Raw genomic sequence first — 20902 nt, 5'->3', positions numbered from 1 at the left:
TCACAAATTAGTGCCTGAAATCATCTGAAGATACAACTCTTTCCCGGCCATTCCTATTTTCAAACAGACTTCTAACAATTTTTCTTCTGCACATCGCTTCAGTTTTTCCACACTTGGGACCTGGGCTTCAATGCTTATCATACAAATAGATTCCTTTTCTCCCTCCCTACTCCCTGCCCCAGATTCTTACTTTCTACTATTTCCTCACTTCATAAGACAGAAAAATACATCTGAACAAAGGTGTGGAAATTTACTTTATTTCCTCCAGATAAATTCTCCCTTATGACAAAGTATAGAATGACATACATGAATGATGAGCAATCCTAAATTTAGTTTATCCCATAAAACAAGAAATGGTTTACCCTCACTAATCCCTTGGCTGAAGTTACAACTTACAGTATGCAAATGGCAGTGACCATTTTATATTTAGGAAATCAGACATGGCAAAGTGATCATCTTTTCCTTGGGTCACAAGCTGAGCAAGTAACGGCAAAAGACTTAGCTCTCTTAAGCCCCACTGGGATGCAATTACCCCAGCAGAACATCACTGCATCTGATTTATTACAGGGTACTCTGAGGAAGACCTTGGCTCCCACTTTCTTCATCCCTTCAGATAACTTAAAGAAATAAGGCTTTTATTTAAATACCATGTACAAAATACCTGTACATGAATTTTTTAATGTTATATTGTGCCATTTTTCTTAATTCTATGAGGATGAAGGTAACTCAGTAGTGGGTTGAGATTTGCTATGTATCTTCAATACTAAGATAAAATTAAAATTATACCAGGCATTTTTGCAGTTAGTGTAAACCCAGCATTAATGAGATACATGCCAAAAGATGTTTGCTTCCAAGACCTCAGTGAAAATGGGTGCATGGGGGCCTATATCCAAACTAATGCTTCAAACTTCCCTCTGATTTTGACAATCGTCATTATCTGTTTGGCATTTTGATTGCCTATGAACAGGAACCTCCTTTCACTGCTATTAGAGGCATCCTGCTGTAGGGTCACCTCCCGCTCTGCCTTAGTATGAAGTTGGAAATGGCCTTTGGTCACTTCCCTTTTATCAACTGATCTCTTTTATGCCCCTCCAGGATACTGAGAAGGGATCTAGGTGGCTCAATCTGAGCTAAGCGGGCAGGGTAGAGCAGGGCGGCTTTTCCACCCACTCCTTAATCAGTTGGTGGGCAATGGCTAACTTAGGGGGCAACCAGAATGTCCCATACTGTTGCTGAGTATATGGATTGTTTTTCCTCAGGGCTGTGGCTACCTCATCATGACTGAACCAGCCAGCTGCCTCTAGTTCTTTCAAGTTCACCTGGATCTAAAAGACATAAAGAAAAACAGAATGTAAGGTTAGGAGCTACAAAATTTAGAATACTCTGGCCACAGGTGAGAAAATGTTCCCAGAACTGAGCAATACCTGGGATCTACAGGCTGGGAGATAATCAGTTTTAGATATTGTGCAGAAGCAAAAGAGGCATAATTAAAAGGTGAGAGTTAAATATATTTTTTTAAACAGTGTAAAAGAAAAAAGTGCCTTTTAAAAATCTTGGAAGCACAAATACTGAAATACTAAAGAGTGGTTAACAGTGAGGTGTAATATATAAATAATTCTTGATTAACTTTCAATTTAAAAAGAACATAAAATTACTCTTCTCTAAGGGATAAGGGATTATTAATGATTATCAAAGGCATAGTATCTTCTTTGCAATGCACATTGTATCCGCAGGAAGCTGAGACAGATGAGATATTATTAATTCTATGCAAACCAAAACACAATAGACTTTGGCAGGTAGGGACCACAATGCCATCTATCAGGATGCTGTAGAAGAGCAAGATGAGGCTGGATAAGACAACATCTAAATCCCTTTCAACCAGAAGTTCCTATGATTTTATATAATTGGTCCCCAACATCCTAACAGACTTGAACAATAAGACCAACCCTGAAATCAGTCCTTTAATTTGATATATTTATTGTGTGCCTACTCTGTATAAGATGCTCTGTTAAGTCCTGCTGAAAAATAAATTGTCACATGACTGAAATACATACAAAGAAGAATGGTAATTGTGCGGATGCTCTGAATTTTCATGGAGATTGCTTCCTTTATAAGACTGCAAACTCCTTAAGGGAACAAATCCTACGTTACACATCTTTGTATAACGTAGACAATGCTGGACTAGAAAGGTGCCTACTGACCATTGTGGGTGAAGCAAAGGAAATATCACAGCCTAAGGAAGCATCAGAACTTACCTCTGTCTGCCCTGGTTGCACAGTTGCATGACAAGCAATCATGAGTGAGCTATTAGGAAAGGGCCAGTGCTGGGATGCAGAGTACTGCAATCTTTCCACCTCCAATCCCACCTCTTCTGCAACTTCTCTCCTGACAGCCTCTTCCAGACTTTCACCTATAAGCACTCAGATTAATTCAGGACAGCCTTGCAGCAGGAAGGGTGATACAGATGCCCATTTGTGAAAGGAGCCCAAAACTGGCTCCAAAGTCTCAATTAAGTATTCTTGGGAGAGCCCTAAATCCCTGAGTCTCTACAGCAACAGGACTCAAGTCTGGAGTTGGGTGCTGAACTACAATACTTATACTAGTTACTTAATTAGTGAGAATGCAAAATAAGAGTGACAGGCTACTGCTGTTCTCAGCTTTAATAAAATTCTAATGCCATGTTTGACCTTTTGCAAATTTTACCCCAATAGACTGAGAAAAAAACAACCTGTAAATATCTATTGAATTCTAATTAATACAATGCACGCTGAAATATTTAGGGAGAAGTGTACTAATGTCTGCAAACTGTATCAAAGAATAAAATGGATTGGTGGATGGATAGAATGGGTAGATATGTGATAAAGGAAATGAAGAAAGCAATTGTAGGATCTAGGTGGTAAGTGTATGGGTGAGTATTAACTGTATAATTTTTTCAGGTATGCCATATGTTTGAAAACTTGCCTAATATTGGAAAATTATAATGCCAGAAGGCTATTTTCTTGACTTGACAGGGAACAGTGTGCTTGAGACTCCAAGCATAAAAGCAACAAGACAAAGAAATACCTACTATTGTTAAACTTTTGTGTCCTCCAGTCATCTGTACATTCCCTAAACTTCTTACCTATATCACAAAAACCTGCCAAGGCAGAATACATTCCCTTGGGAAAGGAACTCTGGCGGGCAAGCAGGCATCGAGTCCCATCTGACACCAGAGTAATCACCACAGGAGCCATCTAGGAAAAGGGGATGGAAGACTTAGACATTAGGGTTTGGGGCCTGTTAATGGATGAAGGAATGGATAACTAAGGAAAGCCTTTTAACTGTACAGGCTTCTGTCCCCAGGACAGGCTAGCACAGTCTTCTTGGATTACTGTCCTTTTAAAGTAGTGCTTACCTGTGGATAATAGATAATCTTATTGGAAGGGCACACACGCTTGCTGCCAGCCATATTCTTCTTGGTGGGCTGCCCGCTTCTGCTACAGAACTGATGAGCATCATGCCAACGGAGAAGAGCCTGAGCCTAGGAATACAAAGATAGGCTGATTTCATTTGGAGAGAATGTGAAGCTCATCTATAATAGTGCTGGCCTAGTATTTAGAGCAACTCAAAGGGAAATGCCAATCCCTTTCCAGCTCACCTACTTTAAATGGTTATTAACTGTTTGAACTTTAAAATAAGGAAACTATCTGGAAATACTCCTCTAGCATCTGAAATATGAATAAGAGAAAGTATTATCATTCATTTAAAATACATATATAAACTATTATAATGAATGGCCCATGTACTTAGGACCCAACTTAAAAATAAGATATTTCCAATGTAGTGTAACGCCCCAACAGGTATTCCTCCCCAATAAAGATGGAATTTTTTTGCAAATAAAAATGTTTAGAGATGTCTTTTTAAGTAAAATGAACAACCAAAAGCACTTTAACAAGTGAAGTCTAAAGCTGTGAGGAGAAGTCATTAAAGCAATACAAAGTAATTTTTCATAGGAGTAACATAATGGTATGTTATGCTATGGGTCATTAAAAATATCAGGAGGCTGATAGATCTGCATTTCTTTAGGAGAAAATGGTCCTGCCAATAATAAGGGCAAAAGAAAGAAGAATAAGCAATCTCCCTACAGCAACTTGTCCTGCCAAGGTTTGTAGGAAGGACTGTGATCTATTCAAGAAGAAACCAAATGTCATTTTAGCCTTGTGCATGCATGCATGTATTCACCCATAAACATTGCTTTACCAAATTTCCTACAGAACTAAGAAGTCAGAATCTACCGTGGTCAGCAAGGAGGCATCCTTTGTATTCAGCTGAAAGAGAGCCTTCCTCAGCTCAGTGAAAGAGCCCTTAAGCTCTGTCTCCATTTCTGGTTTCTCTAAGGAAGCTAGAAAATGAGAACAGAGGATAAAATGAAACAAACACCAAACTTTGCCTTGGGGCCCCTCTCAAGTATGCCTATTAAAGCAGTGTTTCCCAAACTCGCCTGATAATACTTTATTAGGGAAAATAAAAAATACACAGGTTCTCAAGCCCCTACCTGGAGATTCTGAACAGCAGGTGAGTAAGGCCCCGAAATCTTTATTTTTAAACAAGCACTGGGTGATTTCTTATATTCAGGCAAATTTGCGAAACATCAGAGCATAGTATTTCTCAAGATCCTCTTCAGAGTAATAAGAATATTTGCACTAACCACACACTCTCCCTGGAAAAGAGGTAAAATGGCACCTCTAAGCTCCTATCTGCACTGCATTCCAGCATCATTACATTTACAACCAGACCTGGAAGGAGAGAAGGAAAGCCTAGTAGGAACCATGAACCTTATACCAAACTGGTTCCCAAATGCAGGTCTGAAGACCCTGAGCATGGTAACATGTTTAGTCACCTGAGAGAAGAATGATGTCATGAATTTTAAAACATTTAAGAAATATAAAATGTATTAAGGTACAGAGAATAAAACAAACATCTGTGTACCTACCACCAAGCTTAGAAAGTATTAAAATATTCTTTATCTTTTAAATGATGATGACAGTAGATGGGTAGTATTTTTTTGGTCCTAACTTAAAAAAAAAAAAACAAGGTTGATAACCTTTGGTATTCACAAAATTTTTTTTGAAATTTTACTATTACATGAAATCCCTAAGTCTGAGCACCACTGGGAAGTACCCATTAGAAATAATGTTCTATACCATTTATGGAAGAGGAGCTGTTTAGACCTAGATCCAGAGCAAACCATGCTTCATGCTGTTCAGAGCATCCAATCAGCACAGAGTCTTCTATTCTTTGTGTGTCCTGTCCAAACTTTGCCAGGAGCCTTTCCAACTCTAAGAAACAGAAAAGGAGAAGGGAAGAAAACAAAGGTTTTTCATTAAATCACCACAGTCTTATTAACCTAGGAAATCATCTACTTCAGCTTGAAGTAGGTATACCTGCTTCTAGCCACTGCCCTGCAGCTAATTAGCTATGTGATCTTGGTCTAATCACTTAGCCTCTCTAGGCCTCCATCTTCCCATGAGCAATCTGAAGTGTTTAGACTAAAGAAGGAATTCTTGCTGTGTACCACTGTATTCTGTGATTGTATCATGAAAGGAGAATATCCCCTAGTTCAAAAGATACATGACAGTTAATGCATTATGGTGCTGGAAAAAAAAAAAAGTGTACGCTTAAAATGCTAGAGACCAAATCAGTTACATACAGTGTAGTCTCCAGATTATGCTGGGTGTCTGGTCTAGGGTAGACTATTCATCCAAGATCCCAGTCTGTATAAGACAAGTGCTGTATAGGGAGAAAATCTGTCCTCCTGTGCGTGAAGGACATATTTATTTGTTCATAATACAACATAACATTGCCTTCTGATGGCATCCTGATATTCTTTTGCACTGCTAGAAACTACCTATCCAAGTACTCAACCTCTGACCCATGGAGGAAATTCACTGGCTTTGTATTTAGAAGTAAGTCAGTGTATAGTGACATCATATAAAACTGAAAGTTAGTACCTTGAATGCTTAGATATGTCTATTTACATACCCTTAAAGAGTTCTTAAAACATTATTTTTAATTCACTTTTAAGTTTTGACCCTTCTAGAAGAAATGAAGTCATGATGCAAATCTCAATAGTAGAAGAGTACGCAATTCCACAGGGCTGGAAATCACTGGTTTAAGCAGGGTTTGGCAAAATATTTTAGGCTTTGTGAGCCACGTGGCTCTCTGTCACAACCACTCTGCTCTGCCACTGTAGTGCGAAAACAGCCATAGACAATATGTAAATGAATGAGCGTGGCTGTGTTCCAGTATTTACAGAACAAGCAGTGGGTTCCAATTTGGACAGCAGTTTCACTGACCCCTAGTTTAAGGCAATAGTGGTTCATACCACTACTAAATAATACTTGGGCAACTCAGGTTTATACACTAAATAATTAATTGGTAGAAATAGTTTGAAAAACCTGGACTCTAAAATTGAAGGATCCTTCTCAGGGATTTGATATGGATGAAATTCATTCATGGCCACAGGCTGGTCTACAGTACTGCTGGTCCTCTTTGGGCTTACCTAGTAGGCTATGCCTGGGGGCCTGGTATTGGTGTCCCGATTTCTGAAGCAAAGGAGCCAGGCTATGAAAGAGATAAAATGCTCCTGTCTGCTGGGCTTTTTTACATGCATCATCATCTTCCTTCAGTTCAAATAAATACCTGTATTTTGGAAATAAAGCGTTATTAAAACCACACTTAGTTACTTGTACAGCATTCATCTTTCAGAATTTGGTCCTTGCATCCCTCTCCTATCACAGTTATTTCCTTTTATTTATATCCTAAACTGCTTTCCCCTGAAAGACTAGGATCTCCTTTAGGGCAGGGTCAGCCTTAGTTCTGTATCTCTAGTAATTAGCATATTGAATGGCTTGATTCAATAAATATTTATTGAATTGAACTCCAAGGGTAATAAATATTTACTGAATTGAACCTCAAGGTACTTTGCCAATATTACGCTGTGAGGCAAGAATTTACATGCAGTGGAGTGAAAGGAAAACAAGTACAGTGAGGAAACATCAACCACAGAATACCGAGGAATGGGAGCAGACTTTATTATTGTAGACAGAGAGCCAACACCATACCTTAACTCTCTTTCAATCTAGGGATGATAAAGAGCTGTTATCTTCAGTGCATTCGTGCTTCCAACACCTAGTCCTCGAAGTGGACACCATTAGCTCCTTATCTCTACCAGAGACCACTGATGGGAAAGTGAAACCTATACTTGACCTACGCTTATTTAATAAGTGTAATATCTTCAATAGCCAAAATACAAATGTGGAAAAAGACAACATCCTATCATTAGTTTCTCTAGAAGAAATAGTACTGGATCCAGATCTAGGCTTTTCAGTCACCTTCATTAAAGATTACCTTAGTTTATCCCTTCAAGAGCCTTGGAAATTGGGTCAGGGTCCACATGATTCAGGGGGTACTGAATGTAGATTCTCCTTCTGAAGCCTTAGGGATAACCATTTTTGCCTATTAAAAGCCCTAAACAGACGCAGATTTATGGCAGATTTTGTCATGAGGTAGGCAACACAGTTTATGGATATTTCCTGTAGGATCTGGGAGCTTTTGTAACACTAACAGAGTTGGTTCAACATAAAACTACAAAGCAAAATGATAAATGTGCCCCAGTGGCATCTTTAGGAACCTATTTTTGACTATATGATAAAAGGGGTTACAATGAGCTCTTCATAAACACAAGACCAAAGAAACCTGAGATTTTAATACTCATGGTATTTTTAAACTTATTATAAGTGACTCACTTCCTGGGGCAAAGACTTAATTCATGTCAAAGGAGAGACATGTGCCACTCAGAAGTTACCAAATATAAACAATAGAACAAACACCGCTGCCTTCCTAAAAGAACAGTAAGAGTGGTACAACCTGTGCTTTGCCCTAATGACCCTAAAAAGCACAACACCTACATAAACACCCAGGTCTTAAATCTGGGGCCGAACTGGAACTGGAACTGAGATCCAAAAAATTCCTTACATTTTCCTTCTCGATCAGGAACACTAATTTGAAAAATTAATTTTCCCCCTTTAATTATAATAGCATGGAAACAACACTAAGATTATCAGACATAAACTTACTTTCCTATTTATAAAAATAAAAAGTCATCCCATAAAAGTCAGAAAATACAGTTAGCAATTTGTTCAAAAAAGGGAAATCAAGAATCTCACCATTCAGAGATTATCACTGTTTACACCTGGGAATTCTTCAAACTATTTATTGGTATCTGTATATAGATAGGTATATTAAGAATCATACCTATTAAGTTGTAGCCTTTTTTTCTTTAACATTCTTTTCATGCCATGTTCTTTACTGATAGAATTTCATTCTCTCATGACTTTTTACTCATTTTAAAATCACTTTAACAGGTGCGCCTGGGTGGCTCAGATGGTTAAGCGTCTGCCTTCAGCTCAGGGCATGATCTCAGGGTCCTTGGATCGAGCCCCATATCAGGCTCCTGGCTCAGCGAGGAGTCTGCTTCTCCCTCTCCCTCCACCTCTCTCCCTTGCTCATATTCCCTCTCTCTCTCTCTCTGGCACATGAATTAAAAAAAAAAAATTTAAAATCACTTTAACAGTCATTTTTAGACCATTCAATAATTGTTCAATAATTCAATTATTGTTCTCAGAGTCTCAGCCTGAGCACTGCAAATAACCTACAATAATTTAAGTACTGCAATTTTCTTTTCTCACTCTCGTTCATGTAATATTGTATGCTTACGTGCCTTTAAATTCTGGACTGGGCACTCATGTTTGGCAGAGCTTTTCATTTAGGAAGCCCTGGTTATAAGTGTTATCTCTTCAGAGGAGTTTTACCTTGCTTCTGCAAGGTGCCCAGGGGTCTTATAAGTCTACGACTACTACTTATATTCTTTTCTTAGGTTGGGGTTTGGGGACCATAACACAGATGGTGCAAGTTTAAACCCCAAAACTATGAGAACAGGCTAGTGATTTCAAATTCACAGATTTCAGATTTGCCCAGGCTGTGACAAAGAAGTCCTTTACCATCTTCCTGTACTGGTGTAGGTTTTTTTTTTCTCCTGGTCTACCTTTAACTGGTAGTTTAGTTCTTTCTTAGAGGTGAGAGGTGAGGGAATTAGAATTATCTACCTTTTTTTCAGGAAACTTCATGAACTATTATTATTCAGTATAGTTTTTAATTCCATCATAGGGGTATACCATCATTAATTTCTCCCTTCTTGTTCATTCATCCATTCAACAATCCTTCAGTGCCTACTATGCGCCGGGTATTGTTTTATGCACGAGGGGTACCATACTGGGAAAGACAAAGTTCTTATCTTAAAAGAACTTAATATTTAAGTATGTCAGACATTTTAGGTAATATTGGAAATTTATTTATAATTTTTCCAATTATAAATAATTTGCAATGACTATCCTTATATGTAAATCTTAATCATGTATCCTTAATCCTCAATGTAGGATTTTGAGATATTTATATTTTATAATTTAATGGACCAAAGAGAGAATAATCAGAGCTCAGGTTGGTCACAACTCACCGGGTCTTAGTGACATAAGTTGACAGCAGCCTAAAGTACCAAAAAGATTTTCTCCTGCAACCAATTCCACAATACAGGGACATTGTCAGGTCCTTAGAGAAAAGAGGAGTTAAAAAAAAAAGTCATAGTATGCAATTTAAAGTAATGAATCACCAAGAGGTGATATACTTTACGCCAGGATAGGATTACTTTTTAATATTAAGGAAAGAAACTGAATAGGAGTCAGATGATCTGGCTTCTAAATTGCATTTGTGCCACTAACTAGCTGTGGGATTTCAACTTTTTAGTACCTCTTTTCTAATCTACAAAATTGCAACCTGTTCTGCCTACCTAATAGGTTATTGTGAGACTCTATTATCTACAAAAAAATATGTTCCTCCTTCCATATTGTAGAATTGTTGCTAGAAGTTAGCTGCTAAGCCACAATTTACATTTCTCTTCTTATATCTAAGCAGTGACAAAAGTAGTTCTTAACAATGGAATGTGAGTGGAAGTGATGTATATCTCTTCCAGGCTGAAGCAGCTAAGAAGTGGGTATGCCTAGGGTGTGCCCAGGTGGCTCAGTTGGTTGAGCATCCGACTCTTGGTTTCATCTCAGGTCCTGATCTCAGGGTGATAGGATCAAGCCCCGCACTGGGCTCCACCATCGGCTTGGAGTCTGCTTGAGATTCTCTCTCTCCCTCTCTCTCTGCCCTTCCCCCCATTCGCATGTGTGCACACTCTCTCTCTCTCAAATAAATAAATAAATCTTTTAAAAAAATTTTATTTATTTATTTGAGAGAGAGAATGAGATAGAGCATGAGAGGGTCAGAGGGAGAAGCAGCTCCCTGCTGAGCAGGGAGCCCAATGCGGGACTGGATCCCGGGACTCCAGGATCATGACCTGAGCCGAAGGCAGTCGCTTAACCAACTGAGCCACCCAGGCGCCCCTAAATAAATAAATCTTTAAATAATTAAAAAATAAGGGGTGCCTGGGTGGCTCAGTTGTTAAGCGTCTGCCTTCGGCTCAGGTCATGGTCCCCAGGTCCTGAGATCGAGCCCCTCATCGGGCTCCCTGCTCAGTGGGAGGCCTGCTTCTCCCTCTCCCACTCCCCCTGCTTGTGTTCCCTCTCTTGCTGTGTCTCTCTCTGTCAAATAAATTTAAAAAAAATCTTTAAAAAAATTTTTTAAATAAAAAAAAGAAGTGGGTATGCCTTCATCCTCTTTCCTCCTTCTGCTTGGAAGACTCTGGAATGCAGAGTCATTAGATGGAGAAGCCTGGATCCTTGAATCACAGCATGGAGAAAAGCCACCTGCCAACCAAAGGACCCCCCCCAACACACACTTTGGACGATTTATGAGTGAGAAATAAACTTCTACCATATTAAGCAACTGAACTTTTGAAGTTTGTTCCAGCAGCTAGCATTGCTCTAAGACCAGGTAAGACTGGGAATGTCTCCAGAGTAATGGAGAATATATGAAAGCCAAAGTCCCTCTGAGAATGAAGTAAGAGGAATCCTATAGATAAGAAAAATACAAAAATCATGGCCATTAAGAAAATATTTCAAAAGGCAGCTATGCAAATCTACATGAATCTAAGATATTTTCTATTTTGTGTATTCCATTGTGAGAGAAAAAAAATTCTGTATCTTACGAATCCATTCTGCAGGTAATTCCTTTTAAATTGTATATCAATAAGTATTTTATTCCCCATGAAAAGTACATTTCACACTGGCAATAAAAGTCAAGAAGTTGCACTGAAATGAGAAAATCAGTACAGTTAAATAACCAAAGCAAGCTTTGACACTAAACAAATCACTGAGGAACATCTAAAGTTTAGGCTTACTTCTTGGTTGCATAATTATGAATCACTGATGACTAATCCTTGGACAGTTTTGGCTACAATCTATGTCCTAGCCAAGGGTAAAATATATTTAGCAAAGACATTCAACAAAAAGTGTTTATTGAAAACTGACTTTATGCAAGGTCCTTTAAGGAACACAGAAATGTACTGATGAAAAACCTACGGTCAAGGGACTCTAGTAGGAGAGAGAAAACAAACAGCTTTCCCAGAAGGGAACATGTGATATGTGGGTACAACGCACTCTAGGAGAGTATTAAAAGACTTGTGTGATATATTGGAAGAAATATATTTCTTGTATATGGGTATGTCATATGTATATGTCTCATGTACAAACTCTGAGAATGCAAATTGGTACAATATTTTTGGGTGGCAATATCGGAATATCTATTGAAATGTTAAATAAACATCCCTTTCACCTAGCAATTCCATTTCTATGAATTTATCCTAAGAAGGAAAGGATATGTATAGGAACATTAACTGAAAGGTATGATAAAGGGGAATAATATACAGCTCTTAAAAATAAATAGAAGAGGGGCACCTGGGTGGTTCAGTCAGTTAAGCATCTGACTCTTGGTTTTGGCTCAGGTCATGGTCTCAGGGTCCTGGGATCGAGCCCCACGTTGGGCTCTGCGCTCATCAAGGAGTCTGCTTGTGATTCTCTCTTTCCCTCTCTCTCGGCCCCTCCCCCCTACTCTCTCTCAAATAAATAAAATCTTTAAAATAAATAAATACAAGATAACAGTGGAAACATTCATATATAGTAACAGGGAAAGATATTCACAATATATGTTTAAGTAAGAAAAGCAAGTAATATTTGGTTGGTTTACCGTGATCTAATTAATTTATAAAGGAAAGGACATAGGGGAGCCTGGGTGGCTTAGTGGGTTAAGCATCCGACTCTTGATTTCAGCTCAGGTCATGATCTCAGGGTTGTGGGATCGAGTCCTGCGTCGGTCTCTGTACTAGGCGTGGAGCCTGCTTAAGATTCTCTCTCTCCCTCTCCCTCTGTCCCTGCCTGCCCCCACTTCTCTCCCTCTCTAAAAAAAAGAAAAGGACATATACATATCAGTAAACATAAATTAGATATGTATCTATTTGTATTTTTAAAGTGACTAGAAGTACACATAACATATCATCAACAGGAGTACCTCAGCACATTCCCAGGGAGCCAAAAGGAATTCTTTTGGTGAGTTCCTTGAATCCTGAGAGCCAAGAGCTGTTTGGTTGAGCTATAAGTACCAACTAATCTGTGTGGCCCACTGTACTTGGCTGCCTGATGCTTTGCCTAGTTTCTGTTACGAAATTAACCTTAGCCAGTTGTGGATTACCATGGTCTGCTGACTCATGGGATGGTCACAGAGCTTATAAAAAACAAAGTCAAGTTCTTAATGTAACTTTGAAAAAATACTAACAATCAAGAGGAAAACCAGACTTATTTCAACTGAGAACTGCACCTTCATTGGTACAGTCATAAACCTAGTAGATAAAAATTAAGTCTAATTCCTTTTCTAAATGGTCCCTTGTATATTTTTTATACACATCTTATATAAAAACAGTATAGAGATTATTGAAAAGTCAAAGAAGAGAAAACGATTTCCTTAAAAATCTGCTTTAACTATATTTTTCTCTTTTAAATAGATCGTTAAAATTATAAAATTAACATAATTACATTACAGGACATCTAGAAAAGAGAATTATGAGGGTGTCCATAATATGGCCACATAAATATAACTTATGTATTTTCTAATCTTTTTACACATACAACTTCTACATATTTGTAATCAGAGGACATATTTTTGTCAACTTGCTTTCATGAAACACATCACAAGCAGTTTTCCATGTTTTTGTATAAGCTATATAATTTTTTTTAGCTGCAAAATACTACATTCAGGTAGACTCATCCTTATTTTGCTAAACATTCCCCTGATTTTAGACATTTAGGTTGCTCTGATTTTAAAGTACCAGAAATAAGATACCACTAAATACCTGTGTGCTGATATTTTTGGGTTAAGTTTCCCAAAGTAGAATTACTGGGATAAAATTTAGTTTAAAATCATATGGCTCCTTCTACACATTGCCACACTTATAAGATTCAGTAGTGTCTGGTTTAAAAAAAAAAAGAACTTTCATTTTATATTTTTTTTATAACTACCAAGATTGAAAGTGTTTTGAGATTTAATAGTTCTAGTTCCCCTTTTGCAAACTGTTTGATGTCCTGTGCTCATTTATTTACTGTGGTTTTGACTATTCTAGATTTTAGAATATTATAGTACATTTCCAGCATTTTCCATAATATGATCATAGAAACACATTATAGGAACCAACTGCTATATGTGTTGCTTTTCTTTGTGTACCTCAGTACAAAAAAAAAAAAAAGGTCTTTTAACAATGAGGATATGTGAAATTACTTTTAGAATGAAAATATAATTTCTTATAACTCCATTACTATTTAGAAATCTAATGCAGGGAAAATTTACTTATTTCTAAATAGTTTGTGATTTTTTACTCTTTTAGGGGTCTTCAGTGCGATGTTTTATTCAAAGTGTATTGGCTCAAGGGCTTACCTTTAGTAAACATGCTGCAAAACAACTGGTAAACCTGCCATGATACTCAAATCCACATTACAAACAGAATTGTTTTTGTTTGGATTGGCAAGTATTATGGTATTTTATTCCTGATGGCATTCTGGGGATAAAAGTTCACTATTCACGAAATAAGGTTTGGAAGAAAATACTAGCACTGTTATTTTACGTTAGATGACAAGCCCAGGACTGCCTTCTGTTTTATTTACAGTGTCTGTGCGTATCTCCAAACCGAGGAAGGAACAGGCAAGTAAGCACTGAAGAGACTCCGGACTTTTATTCTGGGCTCTCCCACTGACTGAATTTGTGATCTATAGCTGTCACATAACTCATAGGAGCTTGGTTTCTGTCTCACTTCTCACAGGGGAAGGAAGGAGAGAAAATGGATCTAAAGTGTATTACAACCATGTCAGGTTTTCACATACCCAATTCTCAGACCTGTTAGACTGTACAATCCTCAAGGGTTGGGATTGTATCTTCCCCTATCTATAGCACCTAGCATTGTCTCTATCACAATGTAAAACACAATATAGATAGGTGAATGAATGAATGAATGAATGAATGAATTTATCCCATTTTACAAGTGAGGAAGATAAAGCTTTAACTAATCTGAAATCACAATTTAGATAGCAGCAGTTTCAAACCCAGGGCTATCTGGCTCCAAAACTCATGTGTTGATGAGAAATACATGGGAAAGCATTTTTCAACATTCATTTATGATTATGTATTTTAAAAGTACAAAGACTGATAGAGATGAAAGATAATATTATTTTTACCAAAAACTATTCAATGAAGAGGCAAGGCTGTTAAGATTAACAATTTCTCTCAAGCCCCTGTAATAAGTAATTCCCACATTTCTCATCCTGTTCATTTTAACAGAAGAAAGATTACTTTGTAAAATACTACAGCATGAAGAAAAGGCCCATCTCGAATCTCTGTGGTTATTTCTACCAAGAAGTTTGGTAGTGTTTGAGAGAGCCCTTTTCAGTTCTGTCTATTCATTACTGTGGACCTCAATGGAATGAGGAAATATGCAAAACTGAGGAGCCACAGAATACAGATTTCAAGGTCTCACTAAGTAGCTTTATGGTTTGCTTTCTAAAAAATGTTTCCTCCCTCAATTCAAAAATAATGCAGGCACAACGCAAAAAAGTAGGCAAATTCTATTTTTAAATGACTCTCCAAGAAAGTTCCAGAAAAATATTAGCTTTAGTTAAAAGAATAGTTCCTTAAGTTATGATGCAAAACTGTGGCCATTCCCTGGTTTCTGCAGGAAGGAAAAGACTAAGCTAAAATCACAAAATGTTGTGACCAAGAGCTTTTTTCAAGTTTTGACTATGCCTTCCCATAAAATCCCTCCTGGGCTTAGAACCTCAACAGTTTTCTGTTCCGCCGTACTCACTCTGAATTCTGTTGGGGGAGGGTGCCTTCCTAGGCCTCAAAAATCAGCAGAAACCAGGGAACTCCTAACGTTGCTGGGAAGTAGGGCTTCCCTTTCCTAGAGGGACCATTGCGGCCTCTGCCACACTTCCCAGAATCCCCTAGAGATGCACTCTGGGAAATGTAGTTCTGGTTTCATGCTGGCTGTTAAGTCCTCCAAAGTTAACCATGGTTGTAAGCATGCTTTTGCCACACTTCCCAGAATTCACCTAGAGATGCACTCTGGGAATTGTAGTTTAATCCAGAGGCATGCTGCTATGGGCTCCAACAGCAAAGTTAACCGTGAGTGTCAAAAAGCATGATCTAAGATCTTCTAAATCCATTACCAGAAAAACTACCGAACTTGTCTCTGAAGAAGCAGTAGATTCACTTTTGAATAACAAAAAGGTAGTCATTAAACCCATCCTAGTACACAGAAGGCATATTTTGTGGGGGAGGAAAAGAGTGTTGGGGCAGGAACTCAGATAACTTTCAACCTTTCTGTCTCTGTATGCCCACTTTAGAACTAGTTCTAACATTTCATGAATTCTGCCAACTTAAAAGGACCCGACGGTGTCTAAATGTGTGTGAGCTTATGTTAGAATGCATCCCTTGATCAACCGTGGCAGGATTCCTTAGGACTGAAAGCAGTCTAGCAAAACTGCTTTGGTTCTGCTCTTTTCTTACTTTATAGGAGAAGACAGTTTTGAAGCACCTTCATTCAACGTGTATTTAATGAATACCAAATGTACCTGGGACTGTTAATAGGCACCAGATACAGCAGGGGAAAAAAACATGAAAATTTCTGTCTTCGTGCAACTTACATTCTAAAGGAAAAACAAACAAGTAAATATACACTGTGTCTGGTTATAAGTGCTGAGGAGAAAAATAAAGCAAGGTAAGAGGAGGGAGGATTTTGCTATTTTATATAGGGTGGCTAGCCTCATTGTAAAGGTGATATTTGAGCAAAGACGGTGGAAGAGTTAAGGAAGGAAACCAAGTGGAAATCTATGCGAAGAGATTTGTAGACAGGAGAAAACCAGCAGATGCAAAGGTCCTGGGGAGGAACCATAACTGGCAGGTCTGAGGAAAGCCTAGGACAAAGCATGATGGTCAGAGATGAGGTCAAAGAGTAGCCAAGTATCAGATCACATAGGACTTCACAAATCTTACAATTCTTAGAGAGCCATTGTAATCCTTTTGGTTTTTAGTCTGGGAGGGATGGGATGTTACAGAAGAATTTGAGCAAGAGAATGAGATGATTTGACTTAAATTGTAAAGGAATTACTATGTGTGTGGAGGTTAGACTTCAGGGATACCGGTGGGAACAGAGGTTTGGGGTTTTTGGGGTTTTTTTTGAGTGATGAAAATGTAAAATTGATTGTGGTGATAGCTGCACAGTTCTGTGAGCCCAAGAACTGCAGATCATTCAGTAGAATTGCACACTTTAAGTGGGTAAGTTATATGTTATTTGAATTATAGCTCAATAAAGCTGTTAAAAATATTCAATCAAATCATTAATTGTGTTAAACAATCACAGTACATGTTAGTAAATACAGCAAATATGGTATAAATAAATATAATCCTCATAATGTTTTTAGGTCATGATAAGGTAAAAATTATCTTTCCTCAGATGTGCTTAAGTTTAAATCAACGGCAATGTTTAACCATGTTATAAATTAATACTGTTTTAAGAATAAAAATTGAGCCTCAAGTGGTTGAATCCCAGTCCAGCTTTTGGTGGTGAAAGTAACAATGTATTTATTTATTTTTTTTAAAGATTTATTTTTTTAAAAGATTTTTTTGTTTGTCAGAAAGAGAGAGAGAGAGAGCACACAAGCAGGGGAAGCAGCAGAGGCAGAGGGAGAAGCAGGCTCCCGGCTGAGCAAGGAGCCCAACATGGGACTCAATCCCAGGACTCCGGGATCATGACCTAAGCTGAAGGCAGACGCTCAACCAACTGAGCCACCCAGGCGTCCCAAAAGATTTATTTATTTGAGAGAGAGAGCGTGCACGCTCACACATGTGTGGGGAGAGGGGCAAAAGGAGAGGGAGAGAGAAAAGCTCAAGCAGACTCGGGGCTGAGTGTGGAACCCCACGCAGGGCTCAATCCCATGCCCCCAAGATCATGACCTGAGTTAAAACCGAGTCGGATGCTTAACCAACTGGCCACCCAGGCACCCCAAAAGTAACAATGTATTTAAAGATATGTGTTTATTAATTCATTGAACAGATATTTATTTATTTATTTATTTTTGAAGATTTTATTTATTTGTGAGAGAGAAAGAGAGAGAGACAGCATGAGCACAAGCAGGGGGAGAGGCAGGCAGAGGGAGAAGCAGGAGCCCAATACAGGGCTCCATTCCAGGACCCTGGGTCATGACCTGAGCTGAAGGCAGATGCTTAATTGAGCCACCTGGGCGCCCCTGAACAGATACTTATTGAACATCTGTCATATGCAAGGCATCATGCTAGAATTGAGGTTACAGTGGTGAATAACATACTGCCTCTGCCATCAAAAATTAATTATGCATGTATATGTGCGTTATGGTGTGTGTGTGTGTGTGTGAGAGAGAGAGAGAGAGAGAGTTAACATGCAAGCATGTGAGACAACAGCTCATTTACTCAGTCTTTGGCCACTTATGGGAGTGGACATAGGATGTAGGGTGTACCAGAGCAAACTTGGAGAGAAATTACAACTTCATTCTGCTGGTAGGTTTATGGTTGGATAGTGTCCCATTACATGTGGGACAAGAAAAAGATCTAAGCAAATGGGTGGGAAGGGGTTTACGTGAGGGTCCCTTAAATAATAAGCCACTTTCAAAGAGCCCTATCTGCATAGCCAGTGGTGCCATAAACACTGGGAGGTCCTTACGCTACTCTTCAGGAGCAAAGTACAATAGGTTTCCTTCTCCTCTACCTTCCCAAATATGGAATGATGCTTAACACATAGCAGTCAATGGAACCAAGACCATACGCAGCTGGAAGACAAGCTAAAACGGAACAATTATGGTATACCAAGTTAAAAATTAATTTGAATACATGATTTTGTTAGCATAATGCAGTCACTAGACTGACTGGGTTTCAATTTCCTGTTAATTGAACTCTTACTCTCTTTGCTTTTGCTCCCCAACCCCCTTTTTTAAATGACTGTGAACCATTTCACTAGCAGTCTCGTAGTCACTAGCAGTTCCATCAGAAAATTGGCAGAAGTTAATAAAAAATTACCAGTTTCATTATCAGTTGAAAGATCTGGCAAAGGCTTTCTTTCTTTTCTTTTTTTTTTTTTTAAAGATTTTATTTATTTATTTGACAGAGCGAGAGAGCACAAACAGGGGGAACAGTAGAGGGAGAGGGAGAAGCAGCCTCCCTGCTAAGCAGGGAGCCCGATGCGGGGCTCCATCCAAGGACCCTGGGATCATGACTTGAGCCAAAGGCAGACGCTTCACCATCTGAGCCACCCAGGAGCCCCTGGCAAAGGCTTTCAATAATGAGTTATGACTATAGTTAAATAACTTTCACTTCTCTAGTGTCTTGTATAGTTTCACCTTTACCCCAATATCTAAAGAGGTTCTGAGTATTAGAAAAAGTGTATATTGTGTGTCATTATATTCCCAAAGCAAATGTAATTTTTTCTGTTACTTAATCTGGTGATTATTTTACTTCTTTAAGCCTCAGTTGGAGATATCACTAAATCTCTAATATTTTATAACATAAGTATTATTCAGATATATGATCATTATGTTTTCGATGTTGGATGAAAAGGATTTAAAGATTTTATTTATTTATTTGAGACAGAGAGAATGAGAGAGACAGAGAGCACATGAGAGGGGGGAGGGTCCAAGGGAGAAGCAGGCTCCCTGCCGAGCAGGAAGCCTGATGCGGGACTCGATCCCGGGACTCCAGGATCATGACCTGAGCCGAAGGCAGTCGCCCAACCGACTGAGCCACCCAGGCGCCCTGGATGAAAAGGATTTAGAGATTTCCCCCTGATTTACATTTTCCATACTCTCTTTATTCCTACATTACAATGGAAGCTTGGGAGATAGCTGTTATCAGTTATCTATTATAACAATAATGCTTCATAACAAACAAGCACAAAATCACAGATGCTTGCAAGTGTTTATTACCCACACACCTGGAGTGGTTGGCTAGGTGATTCTGCTGATCTTGGTTAAGCTCATTTATATGCCTAGGGGTAGTACACCGTTAGATAATCTAAAATGGTCTTGGCTAGGACAGTGGGGGTGCTCCATGTGTCTCTCATTTGCTAGCAAGCTAGCATGGGCACATTCTTTTGATGATGATGGCAGATGGTAAAAGCACACGTGGAAATATGCAAGTCCCCACAAGAGATGACTCTCACTTTGATACCAACTATAAATTTCAAGGCTTCCCAAAACCATTCTCAGTTTTGATAGGACTCATAGAACTTACTGAAAGCTATTACACTCATGATTATGGCTTATTAGAGGGAAAGGATACAGATTAAAATCAGCCAAGGAGAGAAGCACATAAGGTAGAATCTGGAGAAGTACCAAAAGTGGAGCTCCCATTGTTCTCTCCCCACACACTTGGGATGCATTACTTTTCCAGCATCAGTGAGTGACAATACATACAGGATGTTGCTGACCAGGGAAATTCACTTGAGCATTGGAGTCCAGAGTTCCTACTGGGGCTCCATCATCCAAAGCTCCAATTGTAAATCACATTGTTGGGCTTTCTGGTGTGGACAATCCCTATTCTAAGGCCATTGGGTATGGCCAATCCCCACCCTAACTCACATTGTTAGATTATTCAGTGGGCTCCAAGACCCCCAGGCAAACAAAGATACCCCTATCAGGCGTGAGATTACCTCCCAAAAACCAGGGGGAAAAGCCAAACCTCAGTTTGGGCCAGGTAAATTTTTTAAAGACATAAGCGTGAATACAGGAAGTAGGGAAGAATTAGGACTATTAGTGCAACCAATCTAACACAGTAGCTCTATTAAAAGTATTCCTTAAATTGGTATAGGATATCAAACAGTGTTCTTTAACTTTAGGATTGACTTAAGAACTAACATTAACCATAGACTAATTACAGATGCTATAAATAAGCATCCTTCTCTTTACCCCTTGTACACATTAAGATTAGAAATAATCACTCCGGGTGCCTGGGTGGCTCAGTCATTAGGCGCCTGCCTTCGGCTCAGGTCATGGTCCCAGGGTCCTGGGATCGAGCCCCACATCAGGCTCCCCGCTCGGCTGGAAGCCTGCTTCTCCATCTCCCACTCCCTCTGCTTGTGTTCCCTCTCTCGCTGTGTCTCTCTCTGTCAAATAAATAAAATCTTAAAAAAAAAAAAAGAACTAATAACTCTGTTTCATAATTTTTGTGAAAGTCATTGAAACAGATCTAAAACTTACCAACTTCGGCTCTATGATTAAAAAACAACAAAACAGGGGCACCTGGGTGGCTCAGTCGTTAAGCGTCTGCCTTTGGCTCAGGTCATGATCCCAGGGTCCTGGAA

At 38.8% G+C, this 20902-nt stretch overlaps 1 protein-coding gene across 1 annotated transcript; it reads right to left on the bottom strand.

Moving 5' to 3' along the window:
* Positions 1–241: 241 nt before the first annotated feature.
* NUDT13 (nudix hydrolase 13) lies at positions 242–15441 on the bottom strand. The gene is made up of 9 exons (XM_021699926.2): positions 15380–15441; positions 9554–9645; positions 6542–6681; positions 5184–5318; positions 4275–4381; positions 3395–3520; positions 3122–3233; positions 2256–2410; positions 242–1325 (listed from the first exon to the last, which is right to left on the bottom strand). Exons 2-9 carry the CDS (start codon positions 9634–9636, stop codon positions 1131–1133), a joined length of 1053 nt encoding a protein of 350 aa, XP_021555601.1. The 5' UTR covers positions 9637–9645; positions 15380–15441; the 3' UTR covers positions 242–1130.
* Between the last annotated feature and the right edge of the window lie 5461 nt (positions 15442–20902).

Source organism: Neomonachus schauinslandi, chromosome 6 (genome assembly GCF_002201575.2).
Source record: "Neomonachus schauinslandi chromosome 6, ASM220157v2, whole genome shotgun sequence".
NCBI classification, from domain to species: Eukaryota; Metazoa; Chordata; class Mammalia; order Carnivora; family Phocidae; genus Neomonachus; species Neomonachus schauinslandi.
This window is presented reverse-complemented; position numbering and strand designations above follow the sequence as displayed.